The sequence below is a fragment of the Oncorhynchus nerka genome, linkage group LG27, assembly GCF_034236695.1.
Source record: "Oncorhynchus nerka isolate Pitt River linkage group LG27, Oner_Uvic_2.0, whole genome shotgun sequence".
Taxonomy (NCBI): Eukaryota; Metazoa; Chordata; class Actinopteri; order Salmoniformes; family Salmonidae; genus Oncorhynchus; species Oncorhynchus nerka.
Window position 1 is genome coordinate 88,335,705 of NC_088422.1, and position 24,695 is coordinate 88,360,399.

A 24,695-nucleotide genomic window follows, 5' to 3' on the forward strand; every position below is an offset into this window, starting at 1 on the left:
CACAGAAGCCATTATGGCAACGATGCAAATATGTGCCATCTGTCTAACTCTATGGGCCGATCTCAGCTGTTTAAAGAGATTCTCCAGTAGTTATGTATACTTTTTAGCTAGTAGTTCTTAAAGTAGCAATCACGAGCCATAAGTGGTCCCTGAAAATTGCGTACATACAGTATGTGCAGATATGTGCACCACGTCATTTCTCTCTCTCTCTCCCTCTGCATGCTGGGAGTGTTTGGTGCATGCTGGGAATTGTATGAGCGAAGGAGTGCGTGTGTTGTGTAGAGTTAGATATTCACAACTTTCTTTCGGTTTTCTATTTCTTGGTGGCTTTTTTTGTGTTTCTTCTGTGCTGATTAAGGTTATTATTTTTGTTGTGGTAGAATTAAGTATTAGTTTTTCGTATCGAAATTACCCTGATTTTGGGGGGATGGCAGCCCGAATTGGGATGCCGTCCCTGTCACTTCGGCATGGCTTTAGGTGTGTTACTGAAGCTACTGTCACGGTGGAGGAGTTTCTGGTCGCCGTAGGAGAGAAGGTAGGATATGAGAATGTTGCTTATGCATCCCGGATGAATAAAGCGGTGGTGGTATTTCTTAAAGAAGAGTGTCTTGTAGATCGGATGGTACTTCTTAAAGGAGAGTGTCTTGTAGATCGGATGGTATTTCTTAAAGAAGAGTGTCTTGTAGATCGTATGGTACTTCTTAAAGGAGAGTGTCTTGTAGATCGGATGGTACTTCTTAAAGAAGAGTGTCTTGTAGATCGGATGGTACTTCTTAAAGGAGAGTGTCTTGTAGATCGGATGGTACTTCTTAAAGAAGAGTGTCTTGTAGATCGGATGGTACTTCTTAAAGGAGAGTGTCTTGTAGATCGGATGGTACTTCTTAAAGAAGAGTGTCTTGTAGATCGGATGGTATTTCTTAAAGAAGAGTGTCTTGTAGATCGGATGGTATTTCTTAAAGAAGAGTGTCTTGTAGATCGGATGGTACTTCTTAAAGGAGAGTGTCTTGTAGATCGGATGGTACTTCTTAAAGAAGAGTGTCTTGTAGATCGGATGGTATTTCTTAAAGAAGAGTGTCTTGTAGATCGGATGGTATTTCTTAAAGGAGAGTGCCTTGTAGATCGGATGGTACTTCTTAAAGAAGAGTGTCTTGTAGATCGGATGGTACTTCTTAAAGAAGAGTGTCTTGTAGATCGTATGGTACTTCTTAAAGGAGAGTGTCTTGTAGATCGGATGGTACTTCTTAAAGGAGAGTGTCTTGTAGATCGGATGGTATTTCTTAAAGAAGAGTGTCTTGTAGATCGGATGGTATTTCTTAAAGAAGAGTGTCTTGTAGATCGGATGGTACTTCTTAAAGGAGAGTGTCTTGTAGATCAGATGGTACTTCTTAAAGAAGAGTGTCTTGTAGATCGGATGGTATTTCTTAAAGGAGAGTGCCTTGTAGATCGGATGGTACTTCTTAAAGAAGAGTGTCTTGTAGATCGTATGGTACTTCTTAAAGGAGAGTGTCTTGTAGATCGGATGGTACTTCTTAAAGGAGAGTGCCTTGTAGATCGTATGGTACTTAAAGAAGAGTGTCTTGTAGATCGTATGGTATTTCTTAAAGGAGAGTGCCTTGTAGATCGGATGGTACTTCTTAAAGAAGAGTGTCTGGTTGATCGTATGGTTGAGCATGGTGTACTTCTTAAAGAAGAGTGTCTTGTAGATCGTATGGTTAAGCATGGTGTATTTCTTAAAGAAGAGTGTCTGGTGGATCGGATGGTTGAGCATGGTGTACTTCTTAAAGAAGATTGTCTTGTAGATCGTATGGTTGAGCATGGTGTATTTCTTAAAGAAGAGTGTCTGGTTGATCGGATGGTTGAGCATAGCGTACTTCTTAAAGGAATGTTTATTCTAGTTACGTCGCTTTTTTCTCCGTCAACAAGGGTAACAATTTTGAATGTACCACCGTTTATTCCCAATGAGCTATTGGAGCGCAAGTTATTGCGATTTGGGAAGTTCGCCAGTTCAATTAAGGTTGTCCCGTTGGGTTGCAAACACCCGGCGTTGAAACAGGTTATGTCATTTCGGCGACAGGTGTTTATGTTTTGGACTCACCGGAGCAGACTTTGGAGTCATCGTTTAAAGTCAAGTATGAGAGCAGCCACAAGCACCTGTTGCTGAGGAACAAGTTATCCGTGTTGAGGGCATGGAGTTGCAACTTGTATTAGAGGGAAATGTTATGCAGCAGAAAAGTATTGTTGTAGAAGGTAAGGATGTATCTATAGAGCCAGTTCCTCAGACTGGTGAGCAGGTGCCCAGTACGAGTGCTGGGGTAAAGGAGGGGGTTCATGTGGAGCTAGTCTCCCAGGTAGTGGAGGAGATGCCCACTACGAGTAACGGGGTACAGGAGGGGGTTCATGTGGAGCTAGGCTCCCAGGGAGTGGAGGAGATGCCCACTACGAGTAATGAGGTACAGGAGGGTTATCATGTGGAGCTAGGCTCCCAGGTAGTGGAGGAAATGCCCACTACGAGTGCTGGGGTTCATGTGGAGCTAGGCTCCCAGGTAGTGGAGGAGATGCCCACTACGAGTGCTGGGGTTCATGTGGAGCTAGGCTCCCAGGTTGTGGAGGAGATGCCCACTACAAGTAATGAGGTTCAGGTGGGGCTAGTCTCCCAGGTAGTGGAGGAGATGCCCACTACGAGTGCTGGGGTTCATGTGGAGCTAGGCTCCCAGGTAGTGGAGGAGATGCCCACTATGAGTAGTGATGTTCAGGTGGGGCTAGTCTCCCAGGTAGTGGAGGAGATGCCTGGTATGAGTGATGAGGTGCAAGTGGGGAGTGTTGAAAGGGATGTGGTAGAGGGGAGTCAGTTGTCTGTGGTCTCAGCTGAGGATCAGGAGAAGGATATGGATATCTCTTTAGATATGACAGCTGATGGTGAGGACTCAGTTTACGATCTAGAGGAGGTAAATGGGTTCCTGGATCAGACTTTTGGGAAGTCTGTCAAATTGGGAGATTATTTTGATGTTGATAAGTTTGTGAGGTCAGCAATTGAGTGAGAAGAAGCGGTTTCGCTTGAGGAAATGTATTACTGCTGTTGCAGCAGCAAAAGGTGGTGGGAAACGTGGTCAGGTTAAGAGAAGATTAAAATAATGACGATGATCATGCCTCATAGGGTGTCTTTTTTCTCCTTGGTTTCTCTGTGGTTTCTTCTGCTTTTCCTTTCTCTTTTCTATATGGAGGTACTAAGGGTTGGTTCTCTCAGTATTAATGGGGGAAGGGACAGGAATAAGAGGGCTTGGGTAATAGAAGTAATAAAACAGAAAAGGCTTAATGTAGTTTTCCTACAGGAGACACATAGTGATGAGGAAAATGAGGTTGACTGGGGTATGTGGTGGGAGGGGCAGCATATACTCAGTCATGGTACTAATTTCAGTGCTGGGGTGGCAATCTTGTTTTCCTCAGGCTTAGGGGTGACTGTGGTATCTACAACAGAGAATGTCAAGGGTCGGGTTTTATTGGTCAAGGTGGATGTTATGTTTTTTTTGTGTTGTTTTTGTATGTTTATGCTCCTAATGAGGGTACAGAGCGTATTGCTGTATTTGATCAAATAAAGGAAACCTTAAGACAGTGTGATCAAGAGGGGTGTATGGTCTTAGGGGGTGACTGGAACTGTACAGTGGATTTTACTGTTGACTGCACTGCTGAAGAACCTCACCTGCGGTCAGACACTTGCCTGTCTGGTCTATTAACTGAGTTTGAGCTTTCTGATGTGTGGAGAGTAAGGAATGCGAAAGTTAGGCAGTGCACATGGTTAAAAATGTATGAAGGTTGTGTCAGTGCAGCAAGGTTAGACAGGTTGTTATGTCTGATCACTACTCTAGTAGGGTTGGAAGGTTAGACAGGTTGTATGTATCTGATCACTACTCTAGTAGGGTTGGAAGGTTAGACAGGTTGTATGTATCTGATCACTACTGTAGTAGGGTTGGAAGGTTAGACAGGTTGTATGTATCTGAGCAATACTGTAGTAGGGTTGGAAGGTTAGACAGGTTGTATGTATCTGATCACTACTCTAGTAGGGTTGGAAGGTTAGACAGGTTGTATGTATCTGATCACTACTCTAGTAGGGTTGGAAGGTTAGACAGGTTGTATGTATCTGATCACTACTGTAGTAGGGTTGGAAGGTTAGACAGGTTGTATGTATCTGATCACTACTCTAGTAGGGTTGGAAGGTTAGACAGGTTGTATGTATCTGATCACTACTGTAGTAGGGTTGGAAGGTTAGACAGGTTGTATGTATCTGATCACTACTGTAGTAGGGTTGGAAGGTTAGACAGGTTGTATGTATCTGATCACTACTCTAGTAGGGTTGGAAGGTTAGACAGGTTGTATGTATCTGAGCAATACTGTAGTAGGGTTGGAAAGTTAGACAGGTTGTATGTATCTGAGCAATACTGTAGTAGGGTTGGAAAGTTAGACAGGTTGTATCTGAGCAATACTGTAGTGAGCAATACTGTAGTAGGGTTGGAAAGTTAGACAGGTTGTATGTATCTGAGCAATAGTGTAGTAGGGTTGGAAAGTTAGACAGGTTGTATGTATCTGAGCAATACTGTAGTAGGGTTGGAAGGTTAGACAGGTTGTATGTATCTGAGCAATACTGTAGTAGGGTTGGAAAGTTAGACAGGTTGTATGTATCTGAGCAATACTGTAGTAGGGTTGGAAAGTTAGACAGGTTGTATGTATCTGAGCAATACTGTAGTAGGGTTGGAAAGTTAGACAGGTTGTATGTATCTGATCACTACTGTAGTAGGGGCGGCAGCGTAGCCTAGTGGTTAGAGCGTTGGACTAGTAACCGGAAGGTTGCAAGTTCAAACCCCCGAGCTGACTAGGTACAAATCTGTCGTTCTGCCCCTGAACAGGCAGTTAACCCACTGTTCCTAGGCCGTCATTGAAAATAAGAATTTGTTCTTAACTGACTTGCCTAGTTAAATAAAGGTAAAATAAAAATAAAAAAGGGTTGGAAAGTTAGACAGGTTGTATGTATCTGATCACTACTCTAGTAGGGTTGGAAAGTGTGCCATGACTCCTGTGGGTTTCTCTGATCATCATATTGTCCTGTCCACGAAGGTCACCTTACTGGTATTTTAATGTTAAGTTGTTACATGATGTCATGTTTTGTGACAGGTTTTTGTTGTTTTGGGAAAAATGGAGGGTTACAAAAGGGAATTTTGAGTCATTGAGACAATGGTGGGAGGTTGGGAAGGCCCAAATAGGAGTATTTTGTCAACAGTATACTGCCCTGTCTCAAATTGAAGTTAAAGAGACTACAAGGCATAAACTTACAGGACAAGAGACATGAACTGAGGTCATTTCTGCATGAAAGAGTGAAGGGTGCCTTGATTAGGTCTCGTTTCGCTTCCCTCGAGGATATGGATGCTCCTAGCGCTTTAAAAAAAAACTAGGACAGTCGACATTGCAACGTAAACAGATGGTCTGCCTTCGTCTTCCTGATGGGAAGGTGACCACGGATGACAGTGAAATGCGTCAACATGCCATGGATTTCTACTCAGCCTTCTATAAGGTGGAGGATTGTGACTCTCTGTGTACTGAACAGTTGTTACATGGTCTTCCTCAATTGGGACCTGAGCAGAGAGTCGCATTGGACTCTGACATTACACTGCAAGAGCTGTCCACAGCAGCTATGCAGCTCTCAACAGGCCGAGCCCCTGGCATCGATGGTTTACCATCTGAGTTTTATAAGCACTTTTGGGGGTCTATTGGGGAGGATTTTTATGAAGTGGTGTGTGAATCTTTTCATGAGGGTTCTCTTCCTGTATCTTGTCAATGTGCGGTGCTTTCACTGTTGCCAAAAAGGGGGATTTGGCTCATAAAAAATTGGAGACCTGTTGCTTTGCTGTGCGCTGAATACAAAATTGTTTCTAAATGTCTCTCAAACAGGTTGAAAGAGTATCTGGGATTGTTGATCCACAAGGACCAGTCCTACTGTGTACCTGATCGCTCTATTGTTGACAACTTGTTTCTGATAAGAGATGTTTTAGACATTTGTAAACTGTCTGATGTAAATGTGGGTTTACTTTCTTTGGATCAGGAGAAGGCTTTTGATCGTGTGGACTTGATGAAAGCCTTTGGGTTTGGGGATGTTTTTTTGTCTTGGATGAATTTACTGTATGCTGGGGCCTCGTGTATGGTGAAGGTGGGGGGTGATTTGAGTTGCCCCATCCCTGTCCAAAGGGGCATCAGGCAGGGATGCCCAATTTCAGGGCAGTTATATAGTCTGGCGATTGAACCAATGCTTTGTTTTTTAAGAGCTAAGCTTACTGGTTTCTCAGTGCCAGGTGTAATGAAGGGTCACACGATAGCACTGTCTGCGTATGCAGATGACGTGATAGTTTTTATTACAGGGGGTGAGGATGTTAAGGTTCTCTCAAACGCTTTAAAGGTGTATGAGGGGGCCTCCTCAGCTAGAGTCAATTGGGGAAAGAGTGAAGCGCTGTGTGCAGGTCGGCTTCAAACAGGGTCCGTTCCACGGTTACCAGGGGCGCTTCAGTGGGGCAGAGGTGGGATGAAGACTTTGTTTTTTTTTCTAGGCTCCGATGTCTTTCAGAAAAAGGACTGGGAGGGTGTATTGGAGAAAGTGTGTGCCAGACTGTCAAGATGGAAATGGGTGCTACCCCAGCTGTCTTATAGGGGACGGGTCCTGGTAGCTAATAATCTTGCTGCCTCTGTGTCTGATACAAGAGCTTCAGAGGACCCTTGTCAATTTCTTCTGGTCTGGACAACACTGGATTAAAGCTGCAGCCCTGTACCTGCCACTGCACGCGGGTGGGCAAGGCCTGGTGGACATTTCCTCTAGAATCATGGCTTTCCGGCTTCAAGCAGCCCAGAGATTGTTGTACAGAGACGGTTCTAGCTGGGTCGAAACAGCCTTCACACTGATGAGGAGACTGGGCTGTTTGGACTTAGACAAGCACCTTTTCCTCTTAAAGCTGGAGGGGGGTGATTTGCCTGGCCTGACTCCATTTTATGAGTCTGCTATGCAGGCTTGGAGAGTCCTTGTCAAGTCCCGTAACGCCTGCACGCCACCAGGGATGTGGCTTTTTGAAGAGCCTCTTTTTCACAACACTGCCATCCAGTCCCGTGTTCTGGGTTCAGCTAGCCTACGTTCATGCCTGTTAGGCGTGGGGTGTACCAAGCTGGGTCATCTGATGCGGAGCAGGAGCAGATCGTTGGAGGAGCTGGGAGAAAGAGCGGGGATCTGATCATCTCGCCTACTGAGGAAGGTCGTCGCTGAGGTCTGCGACTCCTTGTCGGTGCTTCATCTGCAGTATGTGACTGACACTTCCAATTCTGATCGGTGGAAGGAGGGTCTGGATTATGTGTTCCCTGCACTGATTATTAGTGCTCGAGGATGTGGGGATGCTGCTTTCCTTCGATACCCCGGAGCTGGGGGAGTTCAAGGAGGTGGGAAAGAAGGCCATGTACAGAATATGTGTAAAGGTGTCCCCATGCCTCTTCCCTGGAAGGGGTAAAATCGACGAGGTGGGCGGGTGTGCTTGGTCCAGGTGCCTCTCCAAAAGGCAGTTGGCGATCATTATACAAACTGCCTATTGATAAGAGGACAGCTGACCTCCAATGGGGGATAATACATGGAGCTATAGCCACCAACATGCATCTGGTACACCTGGATCCTACTGTTGGGGAGGGGTGTCCATTCTGCATCTGGTACACCTGGACCCTACTGTTGGGGAGGGGTGTCCATTCTGTGCTGAGTCTGAATCTCTGGCACATCTGTTTTTACTGTGTCCCAGGTTGGTCGGGATGATTGAACTGATCACTGATTGGTTCTCAACGTTGGGAGAGGTTTTCTCTTCCCAACTGTATATATTTGGGCCAAAGTACAGGTTCAGTCAAAAGGGGTGTAGTTGTGTTGCTTAATTTTGTGTTAGGGGCAGCAAAATTAGCGATATGGAAGACCCGAAAGAACAGTATTCGGGGACAGGGGTCTGTGGATGTGGTAGGAATGTTGGAGGGAATGTTGGCAGCGAGACTAAGGCTTGAATTTGCCTATTATAAACTTGTCAACAATATTGATCTGTTTTTGAGTATATGGGGTATTCAGAGGCTGTTGTGTTTAGTTACTGTGGAGGAGGAATTGGAGTTGTGTTTTTAATTTATGTGTAACTGTGGTTTTGTATGAGTATCTATTGTGTGGTGGGCCCCCAGACCCAATAAAGATGATTTAAAACTCAAATATCTCTCTCTCTCTCTCTCGCTCTCTCTCTCTCTCTACTGAGCCGTTGGGCCCACCCACCCTCACCAAAGTACCGGAGCATGTCTTTAACAGTGATGTTTTCTTTGCAAGTCTGTCTTCAAATTGTGAACAGTGTGACCTTTTCAATGAAGATCTCACCACTGGCGGCTCGTACCACAGAGACATACATCGATTACACACACGCATGCAAACACACACACACACACACACACGGTACCGCCAGGGTGGTCCTCTGTCCTACGTGTTCTGAACATGGAAATGTGGTACTCAGGAGTTCTGAGAGCTGGGCTGTTTGTTTTCTCTGTTTAGACCTGGGCCCATATCAGCCTTTTTTCCAATACTGGGGGCTCTGCCTGGGGGCCAAGGTCTCTGCCTGGGGGCTTCCTGACCTGGGGGCCAAGGTCTCTGCCTGGGGTCTTCCTGACCTGGGGGTCAGTGTCTCTACCTGGGGGACAGGGTCTCTACCTGGGGGACAGGGTCTCTACCTGGGGGTCAGGGTCTCTACCTGGGGGACAGCGTCTCTACCTGCGGGACAGCGTCTCTACCTGCGGGACAGGGTCTCTACCTGGGGGACAGGGTCTCTACCTGGGGGTCAGGGTCTCTACCTGGGGGACAGGGTCTCTACCTAGGGGCTAAGTGATTAGTCATGGTGGTCTCCATAGACCACAAAGAACCAGGCCAGAAATATAGATATACACTACATAGCCTGGTAACACTAGATCTGTTTCTGCTTCAGTCAACTCCAAGAACCAGGAGAACTAGGGCCAGTGCCATAGATATACACTACATAGCCTGGTAACTCTAGATCTGTTTCTGCTTCAGTCAACTCCAAGAACCAGGAGAACTAGGCCAGTGCCATAGATATACACTACATAGCCTGGTAACTCTAGATCTGTTTCTGCTTCAGCCAACTCCAAGAACCAGGAGAACTAGGCCAGTGCCATAGATATACACTACAGTGCTGAATGTTACATAATACACTTGGAAAGCGTCAATCAGCAGTTAAAACAATCAAAAAAGTCTGGAGAAATGTAACCACTATCAAATTCATAGACCGAGCTATGGATGCAAGGACTGACCATCCATGATATGAAGTTGATAGTTTTAACCATGTTTTAAGGCTTCAAAGTGTTTGTTTACATGTAAAACAAGCATTTGGGGTTCTGATGGGGTAAAACAGTTGACCTGAGCTCATTTATAAATCAAAAAATGTATGTAGCAACTGCAGATTACCCCTTTAAATCATAATCTGTAAAACGTGAACACAACTGCAGATTACCCCTTTAAATCATAATCTGTAAAACGTGAACACAACTGCAGATTACCCCTTTAAGTCATAATCTGTAAAACGTGAACACAACTGCAGATTACCCCTTTAAGTCATAATCTGTAAAACGTGAACACAACTGCAGATTACCCCTTTAAATCATAATCTGTAAAACGTGAACACAACTGCAGATTACCCCTTTAAATCATAATCTGTAAAACGTGAACACAACTGCAGATTACCCCTTTAAATCATAATCTGTAAAACGTGAACACAACTGCAGATTACCCCTTTAAATCATAATCTGTAAAACGTGAACACAACTGCAGATTACCCCTTTAAGTCATAATCTGTAAAATGTGAACACAACTGGAGATTACCCCTTTAAATCATAATCTGTAAAACGTGAACACAACTGGAGAAACTTCGTCATTTATGGTTAAAGAATGTCTGTGATAACTAACTGTACATTATTTACAGTCAGTTATCTACTGCACCATCATTTTGTAGCAAACATAACGCTGCCTCCATTAATGTTTACATGTTGATGTTTGTAACATCTACGTTTGCCACACTCATGCATAAGGGCAAACTGTTGAAATCGGTGTAAGCCTCACATTGTGTTTGAATTACTGTTTAATAGTTAAAACCAATTTCAAGTTTGATGATGTATGGAAATGTTAACAAACACCAGGTTTGGAGTAAGTGTGAAGTTTGAAACCAGAGACTAGTTTACGTCATGACGATGTACCAATCACCAAGGGAGGACAACATATACACACATGATACAGGGATTTGTGTTTTACATTGAACCTAACAATATAGCTGCAACCTGCTTCACCCAGATTGCTCAGTTGGTCCATGGAGCGTAGTTGGAGCAAGGTGTTAACGACACTGGGTTGTGGATTCCACTCACATATACAGTACTGAATACACTGTATGTGGTTAACTGTAGGACGACAGTAACTTAAGTTACACCCCCACCACTGCACTGTCTCCAACATTGGATCCTCAGGAGAGAGACGGATGCCACATGGGCTGTCCAAGGCCTTCAGGTGAGCCTAGGGAATAGTGAACTAGGCCTATCCTATCGTTAGCTTGATCATTTCAATGTAGAACTACAGTACCTTATAACGGCTCCTGGCTAGTTTTAAATAACAACAACCGCCAAAAAATGACAATGACATCAACAAAAAACAACAACAAAATGTAAGTACATATAATCTATCGTGGAACTAAGGGACAAATCCTAACTTGAGATTCAAATGTGTAACCAAGACTTAGCTTATGGATTGATGCGAAATTCACGTTATCTCAAGACATCAAGTTACGGTTTGTCCCTAAGAGAAGAAACCAGGGTCATGTTCATCAAAGCACACAATGGGAAAAGTTTTCAAACGTTGCATTGGAAAAAAGAAAATGAGCGTTTCTTATTGAACAAGTTCAAGTAGTCCCTACGTGTTTCAGTCCATCTGGTGCCTAATGAACACGAGCCAGGTCTCTTTACCCAGTCTAGTGAGTGGCCAGCCAGTGGCTTGGTGAATACAGGGCCAGCTGAACTAAACACAAGAGAATATACAGGCCCACTTTATCTGGATAGTCCCCTACAGATCTACATGCTCAGACTACGTACCAACTACCATTTAGATGTATTACATGTCAACTGCACCTCTGTTAACATGCAATAACAAAGTCCTTACAGGTCTTTTAATGTAGGTGTGTGTAAGTACTGTATGTATGTCACAGGCGGCTGGTGGCACCTTAATTGGGAAGGATGGGCTCATAGTAACGGATGGAACGGAATAAATGGAATAGTTTCAAACACATCAAACATTTGATACCATTCCATTCACTCCATTCCAGCCATTATTATGAGCAGTCCTCCCCTCACCAGCCTCCTGTGATGTACATACATTCTATCTATGTAAGTAAGGGAAAGGGGGATACCTAGTCAGTTGTTCAACTGAATGTATTCAACTGAAATGTGTCTTCCGCATTTAGCACAACCCCTCTGAATCAGAGAGGTGAGGGGGGCTGCCTTAATCCACATCCACTTCTTCAGGGCCCAGGGAACAGTGCCTTGCTCAGAGGCAGAACAACTGATTTTTACCTTGTCAGCTCAGGGATTTGATCCAGCAACCTTTCAGTTACTGGCCCAAAGCTCTAACCACTAGGCTACCTGCCGCTCCAAGTAACATGACTCATACTCAGCCTCATTAGCTGTATTAGATTCAGCGTGTGCATTTGAAAATCAGACATGTTCTGATAGTTCACTGAGTATCTATAGACAATCTGACAACAATGACCTTTCCACATAAAGAGTTATCACATATGTTAACGCTAATGTTAAATCACACTGTACAACAAACGTTGACGCGACAGGCTACCCACCGAGAGACTCCCCAGACTGTGAAGTCCCTCGCTTTGGTTTACAGCAATAAAACAAGTTAAAGAAGGTTTTCAAGTCTTCATGACAACAGCAAGCTTATGATCCCACTTGAAATGGTCTCTGCACTCATTTCCACTTTTTCTCCAAAATGTAATGTCCTATAATTAATAATAAGAATATGAATAATTCAGTACAACCATCCGTAACTCTTTACTTAAAGCCTGCCGGCATAAAGACCTGCCACGAGACCCTTACAATATATTAGTATCATCTCCTGAAGCAGGTTAAATAACAGACATTTTGAGTCGGTTAATATGCTGATACATAGAGAGACATATCATATCATAAGCATTATTATAACACATTATAAATGCTCATTCATGCTTATAACGACTTACAAAGCATTATACCCACAAGCTTTAAGTCAAGTGTTACAGAAGCATCTAAAGTCGTAGCCCTAGGTGAAGTGTGTGTGTGTGTGTCTGTGTACAGTATGTGTGTGAGTGCTTTCATCATTAACTCTTGCGGGGTGTTTTGTTGGCGTAGAAGTCTCTGCAGGTGTCGCAGCAGCGCTGGTACCATCTCATGTCCTGGCACAGGTTCTTCTCTCGGATCACACGGCAGTACACAGTCCACTGGTCTCCTGTGCACTTGTAGGTCAGAGCAGCTGGAGAGGAACAGGGGAACAGGGGCCACGTCAACAGACAGAGAAACACAGTACACACATGTACACACATGTACACACATACACACACATGTACACACATACACACACACACACACACGCACACACACACACACACACACACACACACACACACACACACACACACACACTCTCTCCCTTTCTCTGTCTGTTTCTGTCTCTCTCTCTCTATCTGTCACTCTCTTGCTCTCTCTCTCAAAAACACACACACACACAAGCACACACACACAAACGATGTTACCTAATCTGGGGGAGGTGATGGTGTTGACGTTGACTTTGTCATTGCAGGCCTCCTGGTGACAGGGCCGGTAGGTGGGTGGTCTGAACACCACGGGGCAGTCAGTACCGTGGCGACCTGTCACTCTGTGCATACATTGGACCACTCTGGACTGCAGGCCCTTCCCACAGGATGACGAGCACTGGAAAGATCCAATCACTTGAGTTACTTTCTCTTCCAAACTCGAGAGGAAGTATTTTGACATTGAGAGCCATTTGTAACAGTCTTCCATGTCTATGTCCTAGACCTTTTAGGACATAATCACTTCCTAATATGTTTACCCCTCACATTTTAGGTCATTGTAATCTTCCATAGACCTACTGTGCATCCCAAATGGCACCCTACTCCCTATATAGTGCACTACTTGTGACCGGAGCCCTATGTACCCTGGTCAGAAGAAGTGCTTAATTAATATAGGCAATATTGTGCTATTGGAAACACATCCCTATTGTTTATAGGGGGCCAAATCACTTCATGACTGAATGTGAGAAGAGACTATACCTGAATAACAGATACAGGTGTAGTGTGGTATTTACTAGTGGTAAGATAATCCCAAACAGGCCTAATTACAGATGGAGGCTGTGTTCTATGTTTGAATAGACTGATTTACGAGTCCTAAATAACCTGTCAGAGTGCTTCGTCTCAATAGTAATATATGCTCTGAGGCTAAGATCCATCTCTGTCCTCAGGCTCTTCCCCTAGCTCCTATCTCTTCAGTGATCACAGATTTGAACGAACTAGATAGGTCTAAGTAACATTATAGGTGTGACCACCACTTTTACTTTTTAGGGGATGGAGCCATCACCATATAGCTTAGACCTACCCAAACCAATCAGATCTGTGAAGAACGAAGAGGTATGGGGCTTGGAGAAAGGACTGGAGGTAAGAGGTTTGGAAAAGGGTCTGGAGGTAAAGGGCTTGGAGAGGGGGGTGGAGGTAAGGAGCTTGGAGAAGGGGCTGGAGGTAAAGGGCTTGGAGAGGGAGCTGGGGGTAAAGGGCTTGGAGAGGGGCTGGAGGTAAGGGGCTTGGAGAGGGGCTGGAGGTAAAGGGCTTAGAGAAGGGGCTGGAGGTAAAGGGCTTGGAGAGGGGTTGGAGGTAAAGGGCTTGGAGAAGGGGCTGGAAGTAAGGGGCTTGGAGAAAGGAGAAAGGACTGGAGGTAAGAGGCTTGGAAAAGGGGCTGGAAGTAAGGGGCTTGGAGAAGGGGCTGGAGGTAAAGGGCTTGGAGAGGGGGTGGAGGTAAAGGGCTTGGAGAGGGGGCTGGAAGTAAGGGGCTTTGAGAGGGGGCTGGAGGTAAAGGGCTTGGAGAAGGGGCTGGAGGTAAGAGGCTTGGAAAAGGGGCTGGAGGTAAGGGGCTTGGAGAGGGGGCTGGAGGTAAGGGGCTTGGAGAGGGGGCTGGAGGTAAGGGGCTTGGAGAGGGGGCTGGAGGTAAGGGGCTTGGAGAGGGGGTGGAAGTAAGGGGCTTGGAGAGGGGGCTGGAGGTAAAGGGCTTGGTGAAGGGGCTGGAGATAAAGGACTTGGAGAGGGGGTGGAGGTAAAGGGCTTGGAGAAGGGGCTGGAGGTAAAGGGCTTGGAGAGGGGGTTGAGGTAAAGGGCTTGGAGAAGGGGCTGGAAGTAAAGGGCTTGGAGAGGGGTTGAGGTAAAGGGCATGGAGAAGGGGCTGGAGGTAAAGGGCTTGGAGAAGGGGCTGGAGGTAAAGGGCTTGGAGAGGGGGTTGAGGTAAAGGGCTTGGAGAAGGGGCTGGAGGTAAAGGGCTTGGAGAGGGGTGGAGGTAAAGGGCTTGGAGAGGGGGTGGAGGTAAAGGGCTTGGAGAGGGGGCTGGAGGTAAGGGGCTTGGAGAAGGGGCTGGAAGTAAGGGGATTGGAGAAGAGGCTAGAATAAGGAGCTGGAGGTAGGGGCTGGAGGTAAGGGGCTTGAAAAAGGGGCTGGAGGTAAAGGGCTTGGAGAGGGGGTTGAGGTAAAGGGCTTGGAGAAGGGGCTGGAGGTAAAGGGCTTGGTGAGGGGTGGAGGTAAAGGGCTTGGAGAGGGGGTGGAGGTAAAGGGCTTGGAGAAGGGGCTGGAAGTAAAGGGGTTGGAGAGGGGGTGGAGGTAAAGGGCTTGGAGAAGGGGCTGGAGGTAAAGGGCTTGGAGAAGGGGCTGGAGGTAAAGGGCTTGGAGAAGGGGCTGGAGGTAAAGGGCTTGGAGAGGGGGTTGAGGTAAAGGGCTTGGAGAAGGGGCTGGAGGTAAAGGGCTTGGAGAGGGGTGGAGGTAAAGGGCTTGGAGAGGGGGTGGAGGTAAAGAGCTTGGAGAGGGGCTGGTGGTAAGGGGCTTGGAGAGGGGGCTGGAGGTAAGGGGCTTGGAGAAGGGGCTGGAGGTAAAGGGCTTGGAGAGGGGGTTGAGGTAAAGGGCTTGGAGAAGGGGCTGGAGATAAAGGGCTTGGAGAGGGGGTGGAGGTAAAGGGCTTGGAGAAGGGGCTGGAGGTAAAGGGCTTGGAGAAGGGGCTGGAGGTAAAGGGCTTGGAGAGGGGGTGGAGGTAAAGGGCTTGGAGAGGGGCTGGTGGTAAGGGGCTTGGAGAGGGGGCTGGAGGTAAGGGGCTTGGAGAAGGGGCAGGAAGTAAGGGGCTTGGAGAAGAGGCTAGAATAAGGAGCTGGAGGTAGGGGCTGGAGGTAAGGGGCTTGGAGAAGGGGCTGGAGGTAAGGGGCTTGGAGAGGGGCTGGAGGTAAGGGGCTTGGAGAGGGGGCTGGAGGTAAGGGGCTTGGAGAAGGGGCTGGAAGTAAGGGGCTTGGAGAAGAGGCTAGAATAAGGAGCTGGAGGTAGGGGCTGGAGGTAGGAGCTGGAGGTAGGGGCTGGAGGTAGGAGCTGGAGGTAGGGGCTGGAGGTAGGAGCTGGCGGTAGGGGCTGGAGGTAGGAGCTGGAGGTAAGGGGCTGGAGGTAGGAGCTGGAGGTAGGGGCTGGACCGGGGGGGGGAGGTAGGGGCTGGAAGTAGGAGCTGGAGGTAGGGGCTGGAAGTAGGAGCTGGAGGTAAGGAGCTGGAGGTAGGGGCTGGACGTAGGAGCTGGAGGTAAGGAGCTGGAGGTAGGGGCTGGACGTAGGAGCTGGAGGTAGGGGCTGGAAGTAGGAGCTGGAGGTAGGAGCTGGAGGTAAGAGGCTTGGAGAAGAGGCTAGAATAAGGAGCTGGAGGTAGGGGCTGGACGTATGAGCTGGAGGTAAGGGACTGGATGTAGGAGCTGGAGGTAGGAGCTGGAAGTAGGAGCTGGAAGTAGGAGCTGGAGGTAAGGGGCTGGAGGTAGGGGCTGGAGGTAGGAGCTGGAGGTAAGGGGCTGGAGGTAGGAGCTAGAGGTAAGGGGCTGGAGGTAGGAGATGGAGGTAGGGGTTGGAGGTAGGGGCTGGAGGTAGGAGCTGGAGGTAGGAGCTGGAGGTAAGGGGCTGGGGGTAGGAGCTGGAGGTAGGAGCTGGAGGTAGGAGCTGGAGGTAAGGGGCTGGAGGTAGGGGCTGGAGGTAGGGGCTGGAGGTAGGAGCTGGAGGTAAGGGGCTGGAGGTAGGAGCTGGAGGTAGGGGCTGGAGGTAGGAGCTGGAGGTAGGAGCTGGAGTTAAGGGGCTGGAGGTAGGAGCTGGAGGTAGGGGCTGGAGAAGGGGGCTGGAGGTAAGGTGCTGGAGGTAAGGGGCTAGGAGAAACCAACATGGAATGGGGCCAAAAAAGAGGACTTTGATATTCTAAGCTCGGAAACACCAGAGGCGACAGACAACGGATTCCCATTGTACACAGGCCTGTGCCTTGGCAGCCAACAGCTATAACCTCGTCCAATAATTAACTCTGAACATCAGTGGTTCCCAGGCCCTCGATTCAAGCAGGCGGATTTACTATTCACTTCACAGAGAGCCAATTAGTGGAAACCATTTCAATAGCTATTGTAAACGGCCCGGTGTTCTACCAAAGATATTGTTGACTTGACACTGCTCAAAAACAATCCGATTATCATGATCCCACATCTCTATAGGTACTTAGAATGATTCTCAGAAGGTTTTTTCACCAAGCTTTCATTATCGCTGATGAACATGATCACAATGAGATACGTCTATGAGATAAGGCCCTGGAGAGACACACACACAGAGGAAAGCACACACATACTGCCAAACACAGACACAGACACACACACACAGACACACACACACACACACAAACACACACACACACACACACACACACACACACACAACAAACACACACACACACACCATTGCTGAAGCACAAACAAACAAATGAAAACACAAACAAAGAGACAGAGAGAACATTATCTGAAACATCATTAGGAGACAAGCTGATGGGGACACGATCATAGCAACACTCCCATAAGCTGTATCCCAAATGAAACCCTATCCCCTATAGAGCCCATAAGGCTTTGGTCAAAAGTAGTTCACTATAAAGGGAACAGGGTGGCGTTTGGGATGCACCCTAGCTCTAATATCATAGCCACATCCCTAGAGGCATGACCTCCTCATAACTCACAACAACACCACAATTGAATCAGCAGCTTATCTGAATGATATTCTAAGACAAGCTAATAGACTTATGGTCTGATAGTGGTGGGAAGAGAGGAGATGAGGAGAGCCGGTCAGTTTATTGTCCAGCGTTGGGGGAGTGGGACAGAGGAGTAATTTGAGGACTTTAAAGGGGCAATCGGGGATTCAAAGAACAACAACAATGGACACCCCACCACTTACCTGAGTCATTAGTTTTAAATTCCAGAATTCCCCTTTAACATCATTAGGAGAGAAAATGAGGTAATACATTCAGGATGGTTAGAGGGTGGGGGGAGTAACACAATTAGCACAGGGTCAGAACAACACACCAGATATAAGCCTGGCACTAAATAGCGGCCAACAGTTATTTCCTGTTATTAGATTTCCAAAATGAGAAACTGACCAAGACGCTGGCACCTGAACGTCCTTTCATCAGGTATGTGACATAGAACTATTCAGACAGAAAATGGGTGGCATGGTGGAAAGTGAAACCCATCCCCAGCTCTCTCCACCATTCCCAGCTTTCTTCCCCAGTCCCATCTCCCCCAGCCCCATCCCCATCTCCCCAGCCCCATCCCCAGCTCTCTCCCAGCCCCATCTTCACCAGCTCCATCCCCAGCTCTCGCCCAGCCCCATCTTCACCAGCTCCATCCCCAGCTCTCGCCCAGCCCCATCTTCCCCAGCCCTATCCCCAGCTCTCGCCCAGCCCTATCCCCAGCTCTATCCCCAGCTCTCTCCCAGCCCCATCATCCCAAGCTCCATCCCCAGCTCTCTCCCAGCCCCATCTTCCCCAGCTCCATTCCCAGCTCTCTCCCAGCCCCATCTTCCCCAGCTCTCTCCCAGCCCTATCCCCAGCTCTCTCCCAGCCCCATCTTCCCCAGCTCTCGCCCAGCCCCATCTTCCCCAGCTCTCTCCCAGCCCCATCCCCAGCTCTATCTTCCCCAGCTCTATCTTCCCCAGCTCTCTCCCAGCCCCATCCCCAGCTCTATCTTCCCCAGCTCCATCCCCAGCTCTCTCCCAGCCCCATCTTCCCCAGCTCTCGCCCAGCCCCATCTTCCCCAGCTCTCTCCCAGCCCTATCCCCAGCTCTCTCCCAGCCCCATCCCCAGCTCTATCTTCCCCAGCTCCATCCCTAGCTCTCTCCCAGCCCCATATTCCCCAGCTCCATCCCCAGCCCCATATTCCCCAGCTCCATCTCCATCTCTCTCCCAGCCCCATCTTCCCCAGCTGTCTCCCAGCTCCATCTCCAGCTCTCTCCCAGCCCCATCCCCATCTCCCCCAGCTCTCTCCCAGCCCCATCCCCAGCTCTCTCCCATCTCCATCCCCAGCTCTCTCCCATCTCCATCTCCAGCTCTCTCCCATCTCCATCCCCAGCTCTCTCCCAGCTCAATCCCCAGCTCTCTCCCATCTCCATCTCCAGCTCTCTCCCATCTCCATCCCCAGCTCTCTCCCAGCTCCCCCCCAGCTCTCTCCCATCTCCATCCCCAGCTCTCTCCCATCTCCATCCCCAGCTCTCTCCCATCTCCATCCCCAGCTCTCTCCCAGCTCCATCCCCAGCTCTCTCCCAGCTCCATTACAGAACACCTGACAGTCCGATCAGAGGCTCCTCTACTAGGTGTGTTAAACAGGGAAAGGTCAGTGTCGGGTGGCTTTCATTTAAAAGCCCTATTAAAAAGCATGTTAGAATATGTGGAGGTAGAGGAACAGCCGTCAATGTCTGCGTCCCAAATAGCACCCTGTTACTTACAGTAGTGCACTACTTTTGAACAGAGCCCTATGGGGCCCTGAATAAAAGTAGTGCACTATATAGGGAATAGGGTGCCATTTGGAACACAAAGGTGTTGTGTACCTGGAAAAAACACCTTGGGAAGATTAAAGGAATTCCGACAGCAGCTCTGTCACAATGTCTAAATGCCGGACTGAAGTCCCTTCTCGGTGGGAATGGTGAGGTAAGGTGCATCTCAAATGGCACCCTATTCTCTTTATAGTGCACTACTTTTGAACAGAGCTGCATGGGCCCTGGTCAAAAGTAGTGCACTGTATATGGCAGTGTTTCCCACGTCATCGGAGCCCAGGGAGCAGTTGTTGGGGGTTAACTGCCTTGCTGTAGTGCTCCTGAATGAAGTGATACTTACTACTAACAGTGTGTGTGTGTGTGTGTGTGTGTGTGTGTGTGTGTGTGTGTGTGTGTGTGTGTGTGTGTGTGTGTGTGTGTGTGTGTGTGTGTGTGTAAACAAGGGGAGAAAATAAAATGCAGCTCTGTAATTGCCCGTTTGGATTAACAAACCCCCTCTAGAATGTTCTGATGAAGGATTAGTGGAGATTACTGTTAATGAGAACTGGGCTATGGCGTCTACACTGTCTGCACACACACTGACAGACGGCACACACACAAACACACACAAAACCTTCAAATGTTCTCCAGCTTGTCTGATGATGACTGAACCAGATGTGCTCACGCAGCCCCCTCACAGAGCTCTAGGTAGACATTACAGATCTAGGATAAGCTTACCCTGTAAATCCTTACTTTAAGCATCAGGGACAGAATCTCAAAACAGACCTTAGATCAGTTTCAGGGAGAAACTTAAGTATATTCCCTCATGTGGAATCATAGGTAGAAGTTGTCTCTAGCCACTGATACATTCTAACAGTTATGGATTGGAAATAAAGCAATCTGATCCTAGATCTGTAGTTAAATAAGGGCAGAGGAGAGGGGTGGAAGCACCTTCCTCAGCATCCTGTGGGGAAACATACACTCACTGTCTCCAGTTCCACACAGGGAGAGAAATGTAATGGTCCTCCCCCTGACCTGCTGTAGTGACCCCGAGACTGGCAAATTGCAGATCTAGAGAATTGCAGATCTAGGATTAGATTGCATTCTCTGCTGATCCCAACCTTAACCGTTAGAATGGGGAAATAAGATCTGACCCTGTATCAGGCAGCTGAACATGACACTCCATATGATAAATGACATGCATGTCAAAAACAGACTGACTCAGTTTGTACGATTGGGAAATGGAGACGCACTGTAGATTTTCAGTTCGGTAAACCTGTTTCCAAGACCGTTCCTCGAGTACAACCCAGCCTTTTCACTTATTTGATTTTACCAGCAAACTAACACACTAGATTTGACTGGGCAACTAATCATCAGGCCCTTGATTAGTTGAATCAGCCAATGCTGGAATCAATGGAAAAGGTGGAACTGGGGTTCATCGAGGAGAGATTTGACAAACACTGTCAGATAACACTAGTGTAACTAAGTTGGAACTGGGGTTCATCGAGGAGAGATTTGACAAAGACTGTCAGATAACACTAGTGTAACTAAGTTGGAACTGGGGTTCATCGAGGAGAGATTTGACAAAGACTGTCAGATAACACTAGTGTAACTAAGTTGGAACTGGGGTTCATCGAGGAGAGATTTGACAAAGACTGTCAGATAACACTAGTGTAACTAAGTTGGAACTGGGGTTCATCGAGGAGAGATTTGGCAAAGACGGTCAGATAACACTAGTGTAACTAAGTTGGAACTGGGGTTCATCGAGGAGAGATTTGACAAACACTGTCAGATAACACTAGTGTAACTAAGTTGGAACTGGGGTTCATCGAGGAGAGATTTGGCAAAGACGGTCAGATAACACTAGTGTAACTAAGTTGGAACTGGGGTTCATCGAGGAGAGACAAACACTGTTAACACTAGTGTAACTAAAACTGGGGTTCATCGAGGAGAGATTTGTCAGATAACACTAGTGTAACTAAGTTGGAACTGGGGTTCATCGAGGAGAGATTTGGCAAAGACTGTCAGATAACACTAGTGTAACTAAGTTGGAACTGGGGTTCATCGAGGAGAGATTTGACAAAGACTGTCAGATAACACTAGTGTAACTAAGTTGGAACTGGGGTTCATCGAGGAGAGATTTGGCAAAGACTGTCAGATAACACTAGTGTAACTAAGTTGGAACTGGGGTTCATCGAGGAGAGATTTGACAAACACTGTCAGATAACACTAGTGTAACTAAGTTGGAACTGGGGTTCATCGAGGAGAGATTTGGCAAAGACGGTCAGATAACACTAGTGGAACTAGTGGAACCAGCAGGTTACCTCCATACAATGCAAATCACTTCCATGTGCTTTGAGGTGAAGTAGTCTTTATTATAATGAACTGGCTGAATACAGTCCTTTAACAACGGTGTGATAATGACGTACCCTAACCATTAAGACATTTTTGACATACAACTAGCCAGTACTGTCACCATCCCTAAAATCACTATGCTGATTGGCAGACAGAGGTGGTATATCAGACAGTATGACAAAACACTTATTTTTACTGCTCTAGTTATGTTGGTAACCAGTTTATAATAGCAATAAGGCAAGAGGGGGTGTGGTATATGGCCAATATACCACGGCTAAGGGCTGAATCCAGGCACTCCATGTTGCGTCATGCGTAAGAACAGCCCTTAGCCGTGGTATATTGGCCATATACCACACCCCCTCGTGCCTTATTGCTTAATTAATTAAGACTGTGTGGTTCAATCCCTGAATGCTAATTGGCTGACAACTGTGGTATATATTGGTCATATACCACACCTCCTCTGGCCTTATTGCTTAATTAAAGACTGTGTGGTACCCTCTATCTGAAATATTCCAGTCAAGGAAAGAGTAACATACCTTGGGATTACCATATCTAAGAATCAATAGGAAAGATGCTCATTAAACTTAAATCACATTATTGAACAAAACAAAAAGAGGTTGAACCAATTGTTGCAGAGGGATTCCTCCTTGAAAGGTTGAGTACTGCTTTACAAAGCTGAGGGCATCTCCAGACTTTCTTATGAAGCTCAGTCCCTACATATTGATAACACAATAGGTAAAGCTGTTGACCAGATGTTTTTCAACTTCATCTGGAAAAATTATACACATTATATTAGGAAATCTGTCGTTATGGACGCATATGAATATGGTGCTAGTCTTTGAATAATACTTTGAAGGTAAGTTGGGCCAAACATTTCTTAAAGAATCCAACTTCAATTTGGAATTTCATCCCTCATTATATCTTCTCCTGTTTTGCTGGCTTCAATTACATTTTGCTTTGTAACTATAACATTAATAAGATTAATGATGTGCTTTCATAGACACATGAGCCTTGGTGTGGTATTAAAATATAAACATCACTGTCACGCTGGTATGAAGGGTCGGGAGACAGGCGCAGGAATGCGTAATATTTTTTTTAATTAAGCCCAAATTACGGCGTGCCGTGTAAAGGCACGGGGACGAAGACCAAACAAACACGTAACAAAACACAGGGTTGAACCCCAAACAAAAGAGCGAGGAGCACCTCGAATAAATAACACATGCACACAATGATTAACACACAGGACGAGACCCGTAATCATCTGCGCAATCCACAATGGCACGAAAGCTAAAACACACAGCGCAGATACTCACACATACCAACGGACATAGTAACAATAATCGACAAGACAATGGTGAACCAAGTGCACACTTATACAAGTACTAATCACTGGGAATAGGGGCCAGGTGTGCGTAATGACAATCATTTCCCCCATCATAGGTATTTCATTAGGAACAATAAGAATATTTTGTCTAGAAACAAGTCTTTGTTTTTAGGTTGATAATCATATCCTCCTGGTGAGTCACTTTTTTAATGCAGAAGGGATGTTACTCAGTTCTGCAGATTTTTTGGATCTCTTTACATATCCCTGTTACACCTAAAGAGTTTGCATAGTCTTTGATGCTATTCCATCTGGAACTGTACTGCTGTTTAGAGGAGTAACCAGACCTCACCTCACCTTCTTTATTGATTTGATTTGATTTGAGATATCCTCTCTTCGTCCAGTTGACTGACTCTCCAGTAGGAAACATGTGTTTCTCCTTGCTCCCTCAGAACAATACCTGCTTTATTTCAAAGGAAATGTTATATATATTCCTTACTTCTAACTTACTGGAATACATGTATTAATAATATCTGCTGGAAAAACGTTTGGTTATTACCACACAAATAGCTGCTTATCTGCTTGTTAACAAGTTCTTTCAGAATGATCCATAAGTATTACCCTGTGAATCCTTACCTGAAGAAAAAAGACATGAACATTAACTGTACTCTTTGTGATGAGCATCCAGAAACTGTTTGGCATTTATTTTGGCATTGTCTACATGGGAAAGAGATATTTGTAGATTTATAATTGCCAATATTCTTGATGACTTTTGTTTATTATGGGAGAATGTACTGCTCGGTTTCCTTAACTATAACAAGGATAAATAAATAAATTGTACCTCTTAAATCTGTTATACCACATATCCCAGAGGTGCCTTATTGCTATTATAAACTGGTTACCAACGTAATTAGAGCAGTAAAAAGACATGTTTTGTCATGCCTGTGGTATACGGTCCGATATACCATGGCTGTCAGCCAATCAGCCTTCAGGGCTCAAACCACCCAGTTTATCATCTGTAATATGTTGGAACACATATAGCGTATATGTTGTCCCTGTTTGTTTGTATACTTCCTGTATAACGCTGTCTTCCATTAGTATTCTACTGTGTTGCTCCTGTCTCTATTTGACTAGTAAAGCGTTATAGCATGTTATTCTGTGTGGACTTATTGTAACCGTCCATATAGTAGCTTTTTAGTTCCCCTTTGGGGAGGATATCTGGACAATTTGTACATTTATTAACTAAGATATGGGTGTTTTAATTCCTGGCAGTACATTACAGAACAGAGCAGCTGAGTTAGTTGAGGTTACAATCACACAGGATATGTCCCAAATGTCATCCTTTTCCCTATATAGTGCACAACTTATGATCAGGGCCCATAGGACTGTAGTCAAAAGTAGTGCACTCTATAGAGAATAGTGTGCCATTTGGGACTCATCCGTGAGAGGAAACACGTTGCATTACTCAGAGCTTTCATTCATCCTGAACTCTCAGTTTTGAAATGATCTCTAAAGAGACAAGTAAACAAACAGAATGATTAGTGAACATGTTTTGTAAATGGAGGGTTTTTGCCCACTGCAGGGCCCAGCAGACGAGTGTATAGTTCAGCTCGAAGGATGAATCCCAAATGGCAAATGTCAAAAGTAGTGCTATTTGGGACGCAGATCCAGAGTAGCCGACTGGTGCCTACTGTAGTTCAAAGTGTTAATAAGGAGGTTTGCTTGTATGTACCATCCCGGTCTGAGGACTTTACTGTGTGTGTGTTCCTTCATGTATCTGTGTGCAGCAATAAAGGTTGACACCTGTCCCCTCACAGCCAGCCACAACAGACAAGGTC

General features: G+C 46.2%; 1 protein-coding gene across 4 annotated transcripts in view; it reads right to left on the reverse strand.

Moving 5' to 3' along the window:
* Nucleotides 1–11,746: 11,746 nt before the first annotated feature.
* Nucleotides 11,747–24,695, reverse strand: part of adamts17 (ADAM metallopeptidase with thrombospondin type 1 motif, 17) — a 272,173-nt gene continuing 259,224 nt past the window's right edge. For all 4 annotated transcript variants that reach the window (XM_065012247.1, XM_065012245.1, XM_065012246.1 and 1 more), the window contains 2 exons: nt 12,876–13,053; nt 11,747–12,595 (listed from right to left, as the gene is read on the reverse strand). In XM_065012247.1, coding sequence (XP_064868319.1) covers nt 12,444–12,595; nt 12,876–13,053 — 330 coding nt within the window. In that variant the 3' untranslated portion in view covers nt 11,747–12,443. The remainder of the gene's footprint in view (nt 12,596–12,875; nt 13,054–24,695) is intronic.